The sequence below is a fragment of the Nicotiana tabacum genome, chromosome 19 (assembly GCF_000715075.1).
Source record: "Nicotiana tabacum cultivar K326 chromosome 19, ASM71507v2, whole genome shotgun sequence".
Lineage (NCBI taxonomy): Eukaryota > Viridiplantae > Streptophyta > Magnoliopsida > Solanales > Solanaceae > Nicotiana > Nicotiana tabacum.
This window is the reverse complement of record NC_134098.1, coordinates 79,627,961-79,636,912: the sequence shown is the minus strand read 5'-3', so window position 1 is coordinate 79,636,912 and position 8,952 is coordinate 79,627,961. Positions and strand designations below refer to the sequence as shown.

The 8,952-nt window shown below is 36.7% G+C and overlaps 1 protein-coding gene across 1 annotated transcript; it reads right to left on the bottom strand.

Annotated features, from left to right (window-relative positions):
• Positions 1-3,375: 3,375 nt before the first annotated feature.
• On the bottom strand, positions 3,376-5,669 carry LOC107766982 (cysteine--tRNA ligase, chloroplastic/mitochondrial-like). The gene has a single exon (XM_016585902.2). It carries the CDS (start codon positions 5,230-5,232, stop codon positions 3,661-3,663), a length of 1,572 nt encoding a protein of 523 aa, XP_016441388.1. The 5' UTR covers positions 5,233-5,669; the 3' UTR covers positions 3,376-3,660.
• Between the last annotated feature and the right edge of the window lie 3,283 nt (positions 5,670-8,952).

The following is an 8,952-nucleotide window of genomic DNA, read 5'->3' as shown; positions in this document are numbered from 1 at the left end:
GCAATTCGTCTTGTTACCCTTTGTACAGTTTTTACACTGTCCACGATGGTGATATCTTTGATAGCCTTGATTTTATCGGGGTTAATCTCGATTCTCCGATTTGATACCATGAAGCATAGGAACTTGCCCGAACCGACCCCGAAAGCATATTTTTCGGGGTTGAGCTTTATGTTGTATTTCCTCAAAATCTTGAACGCTTCCTGCAAATGGGTCAGATGGTCCTCTGCATGCAGAGACTTAACTAGCATGTTATCAATGTAAACTTCCATTGATTTACCTATTTGTTCTTCGAACATTTTATTTACTAGGCGTTGGTAAGTAGCCCCCACATTTTTTAGCCCGAAGGGCATCACATTATAACAATATGTTCCATATTTGGTGACAAATAAAGTTTTTTCTTAGTCTTCCGAGCTCATCTGGATTTGATTATACCCGGATTAGGCATCGAGAAAAGTGAGGATCTCGTGGCCGGCTATGGCATCGATCATGCGATCGATGTTGGGCAGCGAAAAAGAATCTTTGGGGCATGCTTTGTTTAAATCCTTATAGTTCACGCACATTCTAAGTTTGTTTCCTTTTTTAGGCACTACAACTATATTGGCTAACCATTTGGGATATTTCACCTCCCGAATGGACCCTATCTTAAGAAGTTTGGTTACCTCGTCTTTTACGAATGCGTGTTTTACCTCGGACTGGGGGTTTTCTCTTTTGCTTTACCGGTCTGAACTTAGGGTCCAAGCTCAGCCGATGCATCGTTATGTCCGGTGGAATCCCTGTTATATCTAAATGGGACCAGGCAAAACAATCAATGTTATCGATAAGAATTTGAACAAGTTTCTTCCTGAGTTCGGGGCTCAACCCCATTCCCAGGTATACCTTTCGTTCGGGCCAGTGCTCGATTAGTGTGACTTGCTCCAATTCCTTAATTGTTGATTTGGTGACGTCGGAGTCATCGGGAATCGCGAAGGATCGAGGGACCCTTAGATCATCATGTTCTTCGATCGTCTGGTTATCTGCAACTGAGCTATCGCTACTTGTTGGGCTTGTAACATCTCGAAGATCATGCGCAAGCTGACTCCGATTTCTCCCATGTTATGGGTGTCTCGAGCTACGGATCGGGTACCGCCATGAATGCTTTTTTCCGGTTCGGAACTTTGGTTCACTTCAAGAGCCACTTGCGAATTGACATCTAACGGTACTTCGGCTCGAATTTCGGGTACTTCGATTCGAGCTTCAGTGCCATCGTCAAGCGGCCTTCCGGCCCTGGGTACCAAGTTGTTGGTCTCATCTTGAAGGCCGGCTTCGTGGTCGATAGGTAAAGCCATTGCTGATTCGAAGTTGTAGACTGGTGTGTACTGCAGATTTATATCAAACAATCACTGTTATCCTTAGCCCCACGGTGGGCGCCAAACTGTTTACCCAAAAAATCAGATAACGTTAAATTTGTGTATGGTTCTAAGGATATGTGATATAATTTGACACAAATCGTATAGGGAAATAGAAATATGAGTGTTCCTGGCTATGAGAATGGAAATAGCGAGCAAAAGAATGAATATAAGAAGTGATCTTTTGTTACAGTGTATTCTACCTGCCCTCTTACAAGGATCCCCCCTCCTTTTATAATAGAGGGATCCTACTTCATTTATAATAAAATAAAGCGTACAGTGGAGGACCCATGATAAATTGTATCTTCTTTGATTCCCGCCAAGATTCCCTTTCTTAGTGTGGTTGTAACAGCTCTTGTCTGTGTGCTCGACACTGGCTCGGACTCGTTATTGGGTCGAGCCCTCGGTTTTGGCTTGAGTTCGACCTCCGGGGTGGGCGTAGCGCATTTCTGACCTCGAAGCAATGCCTTGCGGATCGATTTGGTCACGGACTCGATAAAAGTATCGAGCCGACTCCTCGATCAGCCTTCGGACTCGAGGCTCGTTTGCACTGCCTTCGGAACTCATCCCAAAATCCCACTCTGGTTGATTATCATTCAAACTCGATCGAACGTAGTAAGGCCGAAATCTATTTCGACCGTATTCAAAGTGAAAGAAAACAACGATTAATTGAAGTTTCGTGATGTCAAAAACCACCACGAATATGGCTTCTTTGTATTCTGATTCAAATTCAAGTCCAATTCCTAGTAAAGCTACAGCATGATCTTTCATTTTCGTAGGGTCAATTATGAACAGACACGCAAAGACAGTAGGTCAGTGGAAGAAAATACATGGATTGCTATGTGTCTAAGTCCGGGTTATACTACTTGTATATTTATATCCAGATCCAGAAACAAATTAAGCTTTAAAACACAAATCAACAAATTACATCCTATGTATCTCGTCAAAGTAAAATAACGCTTAGAAATTACAGATGCTTGTAAATCATCAACAAGATGTTAGCAGACCTTCAAAAATTACCATGCTAAGCATTTTGCAAACCATCACACTCACTCCTAGTTGCGCACGACGCGTCATACAAATATCACAGATCAAATTTAATAGAAGAGTGCTAGAGGCATTGCGACCTGCAAGTAAATAAGTTTTCTTTATACCATGCTCTATAAATCAATGCACAGATTAAATTTCAAACAGATTTTGATATTAGTTTGTTCTTTGAGAGATTCAATAATTAATATCATGACAAGAACTTCAGAAATTCAATTAGCATGGGACACGTACACGCTTGCCAGTCTCGAAATTGGTAGTAAATTCCCAAAAACAGCTTTAAAGCTGAAACAAAAGTGTTAACTTCAGGGATGAATCAAGAATGCACCAATCTCCCAGTGCTATTAACCTATCAAGTTTCTCCTAGGATTCAAAATGACCATTGCTGTAGCATTTTGCATCCTCAACTTAGCCACACTCACCATATTGCAGTGTTATCAAAAGCGAAAAGCGCAAAAAAGCTCTAAGGTTTGTCGGGGCTTTAAGCGCAAAGCGCAAATAAAGTGTGGGCTTTAATGAAGAAAGACTCAAATGGAGAAAAACTACAAATATGTATGTGTAGTCCAAGACTAATATCTATAAGTATGAATACCAAATATATGGACAAAGAAATTGAACAAAATTTATAATAAAGTGAAATATCAATTGTTTAGTGTCGCCTCTTCCGGATTACGCTCGTTAGCAAGGAAAAGTATGCCTTAGAGCCTTGATGACAACACTGAAGCGCCCATTAAGAGAGGCGAAATGCTCAATATGTTTGGAGCCTCGCTTCGGGGCTTAAGTGCGCTTTAAGCACGCGTTTGATAACACTGCCATATTGTTGAAGGAAGATCAGACTGGTGGTACTTGAAGCTAACACATAGTTAATTTCAGCGACAATTTTTAAAAATTTCATACCACAAGCATGTCTATGGCCTATATCCCAACCCCAGGAAATTAATCAGAAAGGTTCAAATGTTCTTCATCCATAAGCAAAGACAGTTGCTTGCATTCAGACCTTGAATGATCCCAGCAGTTGTAGACTGAATACTTCTCTCATAGACGCCCTGAGTTTTTACAGCATCAGAGTTTAATTAACGACATAAAATGCTAATGTAGAATGAAAATCCTAACAGAATTACTAAAGAGGAATCAAGAACAGCAGAAAAAGAAGAAGTCCTAAGACGCAGATTCTAATGGTGAAGCAACAAATCCTAAACATAAAATCATTAGCAGAGTGAGGGGAATATTACTCTCCGGGACCAGGTCTTACACAAGGCCTCCAAACTGTTTCTCTTCCTATATCCATTAAAGCAATCCCCTTGGCCACCAAATCACTTCTAATCTGATCGCTTCGTGCAAACTCCTTATTTTTCCTTGCCAGAGCTCTTTCCTCTATTGCACGCGAGATATCTTCCTCCGTCAACTCTGCTCTTTTCAATGCTCTCTCTTTAATCTGTTGCAAAACCTCAGCATAAGTTGAACGAGCAGCGAGCAATCCAAGTACATCCAACACCGCCTTAACTTCTTTCTCCAGCTCAGTTAGGGACAAAAACAACTGTTCTTGGCGCTGTTGCATTTGCCTTTTCTTCAGCATGTTCAAATAACTATTCATAAGTCCAAGGGCTTCCTGAAGTGCAGCATTTAAAATTGTAGGTGTATGCAAATCATCCGCAAGTTTTGTCTCCAACTCATTACGCAGCTTCTTGATGCATTTTTCTGCCTCAGAGCTAACACGCGCCACGTCCCTAATTGTTTCATCAGTTCTTAATTGTTGGAAAACTGATGACAATAAGGCTTCTTCAGTATCACGTAAGGTCTGATAAATGTAGAACACAGAATCTGAAGCAATTTCAATCTGTGATATTGAGTAATTAACATCAGACCGGTAGTGAGTCCCCAATAAGAAGTACCTCAATGCAAGGGGATGGTACAATCGAGTAACATCACGTATAGTGAAGAAATTCCCTAATGATTTCGACATCTTCTCACCATCTCTGTCCTTAACAAAACCATTATGCATCCAATAACTAACATTACTCTCCGGGCAAGCCGCGCAACTTTGAGCAATCTCATTTTCATGGTGAGGAAATTTCAAGTCCATTCCACCACCATGTATATCAAACGAATGTGTTAAATAGTGCGCGCTCATTGCGCTGCACTCAATATGCCAACCCGGTCTTCCTGGACCCCAGGGGCTATCCCAATGCGGTTCACCAGATTTTGCAGCTTTCCACAAGGCAAAATCAGCAGTGTTTCGCTTTCTTAAATCAACTTCACCTTTTCTTGCTCCAGCGCGATTGTCTTCTAATTTTCTTCCACCAGATAATAATCTACCGTACTCTGGAAAACTATCGACCGAGAAATAAACATCTCCATCAATTGTGTATCCATATCCATTAGAAATTATGTTAGCAATCATATCCTTAATTTGGTCCATATGCTCAGTTACACGCGGCTGATGAGTCGGTGGGAGGACTTGGAGATCATCCATGTCTTTTAGAAACTCTTGGCTGAATTGACAACTCAGAGCAATTGGATCATGATTTTCTTCACGTTTTTTAGCCTCATTTATTATTTTATCATCTATATCAGTGAAGTTGCGGACGTATACGACATCGTATCCTAAGTATTTTAGATACCGGTAGAGAACGTCGAAGGCTACATATGCGCGGGCATGGCCGATGTGACTGGAGGTGTAAGGCGTAACGCCACAGACGTACATTCTAACTTTTCCAGGTTCCTTCGATTTGAATACCTCCTTCTGTTTCGTCATAGTATTGTATAGCTTTAATTCCATCGCCACGTTCTCCTCCGCCATTCTGATCGACGGCAAAATTGTTCGTTGATTGAATTGGCTGAGAGTATATTAGTGGGTGGCGCCGTGGCGGTGCGGTAGCCTGTTACGTTTGTGATTTAAAAAAGAACCCTAATCCTATACCTATAGGGTTTGGGTTTATAATCAAAACATACCATAATCGTAATTGGGTTAGGGGTTACACGGTTCAAAATACGAACATTAATTGGTCAACCTAATAAAAGGGAAAGCAATTTTCCATGGTGTAAAAATATATCTTTATACGTGCATAAACTCCTTTCCTTTCTATATTTCTTCTAAAGTTTGTGGTAGTTTCCACCGTTCCTTTTCGAAATCGAAGCAGAATTGTATTTTTGAAATAGTTTTCATTATTGTAAATCTAAATCGATATTTAAATTAAAATTCTCAGTATCGATCCCATCTGATTCAAATATTTATTATGTTCCAAACTTCATATTCTCTTACTAACAACTTGTTTGGATGGTTGTTACATGTTGTATTTTGTACCATATTATCACTTTAAATACAATGTTTGTTTTGACTGTTACTTAAATTTTATTGTATCGTATCGTTAAATTCGTTGTTACGTAACGATGAAAAGTGTCACTTTATGTAACGACGGATTTGGTGCGATGGCCTCGTTACCTTGCTTTTTTCTCTCATTTTGCCTTCTTTATAATTAAATAATCATATTTTATCCTTTACCATATTTTTTTATATAATAATTCTACTTCGTATCCAATTTTTTCTTAGTAATATTACAAGTTTATTATTCATATTTTTGTACGTGATATCATGAAACGACGGCAAACGATACAATCTATCCAAATATTGTATTCATCAAACAATACAACACAATACAGTATAATGCAATACGATACATTATGAAACGATATGTAACAACCATTCAAACAAGTTGTAAAGTAGTTTCTCTCATTATAGTTTAAGCTTTCTTTTTCTTTTTTGTGCAAGGGGATACAATGTCACTGATTTTTGTCCAACAGGTTAAGAAATACTCCGATATAGGAGTATAATATGGTAAATATATTGATCATGATTTATTTGAAAGATTCATATCAATATGGTATGTTTTACTTGTTATATTCATTGTACAGTTCTAGAACTGGAGCCAAGGGGTTATTAAAGTTATTTAAATCTGAAGAACTCCAAAGAAGGCAACTAAATGATTCGCGGTAAATTACCAATAGTCATTGTTAGAAGTAAATATTACTTAGTTCCAGAAAAAATTATTTAGTTAATATAATCGAAGCGAAATAATAAATAAAATCTAATAAATATCTTACAACTTGCAAACCGAAAAAAATTCATCTATTTTTTTTCCAAAAAGATTAAATAAATCTATCATGAATTTAAGTTATATACACTGACAATATAAATATTTTTTACACAATTAATGTAATGTAACCTATTAAAGACATTTATTATTATTTTATCATGAAATTTTATTACCTTATATATAAATGAATTATGGAAATATACTATACACGGTCAGTACATCTATCTATACCTATCTATACAAGCACGAGTGCCCTTAGCGAAATGTTGTTCGTCTATTTTACCCTTAAAAATATAGTTCACATAGGACAACATTATCATTTAATTATTCTCCTAATATATTAGGATTTCAAAAACAATAAAATTTTTACTCATTCCTTATTTGAACTAGATAGAAAGTCTTAATATTTAGAATTTTAATATGTAAGAGCTTTATTCCTCGTAGGTAACTTTAATTTGCTAAACGCATAGTAGTGAGATTGTTGCTTCTTTCCAAGTTTGTTTTTTTTCCTTTTCTTACTCTGTTATAGTTAATTTCAATCGTTTTAAACCAACTTAATTAAATTATCAATAAATTTGTTAGTTAAAAATTAATATCATTATTATAACCAGTAAATATATAAAATTTACCACATACTCATTAGTTTTATGTCATCTATGCAGTTAAATTTGAGTATCGTATTCCTAATCATGCAGAAATTAATAATTATACTTAAGTTAGAACAATACATCTATAAAGATTTAAGACATTGGTGATCGTGATATGGATTTAAGTTGTATAATATTCATATTCTTTTTTATAATATCAGTAAAATGTGACTCGTGATACTTATTAAAATATGTAGTAAAGTATTCTCTTTAAATTTTATTAAATCAAACTTACTATAAATTGATCTATATATCAAGGAAATTATTAAGATAGAAAAATCAACATATTTGTTTATTTCACTTTGAACATCTCTTTCAACCCTTCATTTTTTCTTCTTCTTTAAATAAGTTTACGTTTTATTAATTAGGTGATAATAGTTATCTTTATGAAGCCACGATAGAGAGTTATTTTATTTTACAAAAAAGATAATTTTAAATTGTGATGATAAATAAGTTTCTCGAATAGTAAATATTTGTTTTAAAAATATTTTTTTTGTTGGTAATGTTAGATTCTCAAACAAGCTTCTTCTAAGCTAATACTTCAAACATACTTTAAGTTATTCTATCTTAATTATTCAAGGATTGTGTATTCTTGTTGAAACTGAAAAGGAAGCATAATAGCCTGTGAAATTAAAGTGATAAATTTATGAAACTGAAACAAATTCTAAGATGAATATATCAAAGGATGATTAAGGACTTCTATATGATAATTTTCTTTATTGAATTAGCTATATAAGATCAATATTCATCTTTTTCTGCTGATTTGACTGGACTTGGTCAAATCAGCAGAAAAGGATATACTTACTCCTGGTGCAATAAGAGAGGCAAAGGACAAAATATATAGTTTGATTGATTGGGCATTTGGTAATGATCTCGGGTGTATGAGGTATGAAAAACTGGAAGCATTCTACCATCATCCGGAATACTTAGATCACTCACCAATCATCAGAATAGGTGTGGCCAAACAGAAATTGCCTAGGCCATTGTCACGACCCGAAATTTTTCACCGACGGGACCGTGATGGCGCCTAACATTTCACTTACTGGGCAAGCCAACGTTAGAGAATCATTTACCAATTCCTTATTTCCGTTCAGTAATTAGCAATAATTAACTACGATAAAATATAACAAGTACGGAATATCATAAATCTGAATTAACTACTACCACCCGGATCTGGAGTCACAATTCACGAGCATTCTAGAACTTACTCCAAGTAATAGTCTGAAAGAAATACAACTGTCTGAATGAAAGAAAACAGTAGGACATAAAAAGATAGACGGGGACTTCAAGGTCTGTGAACGCCGACAGATCTTCCTTGAGTCTCCGGACAGCGGACCAATAGTAAATCTCGATCAACCTGAGCCGGTATCAAAATCTACACAGAAAGTGCAGAGTACAGCATCAGTACAACCGACCCCATGTACTGGTAAGTGTCGAGCCTAACCTCGATGAAATAGTGACGAGGCTAAGGCAAGGCACCTACAATCAACCTGTACAATTTAACAGTGTATACGCAAATAACAGGAATGAAGAACTAAACAGAAAATGCCGGGAGGGAAGACATACTGAGGGGAATACAAGATAAAGAACTACAACATAATGATCACCGGAGCAGTCAATATACCATGAATCAACAGGAATATCGAATACAGTAAAGAAGAATGCACGGCATCACCCTTCGTGCTTTTACTCTCAATCTCACCATAAAATTAATAGAAACGGTACGGCATCACCCTTTGTACTTTTACTCTCATATCATGGCACGACATCACCCTTCGT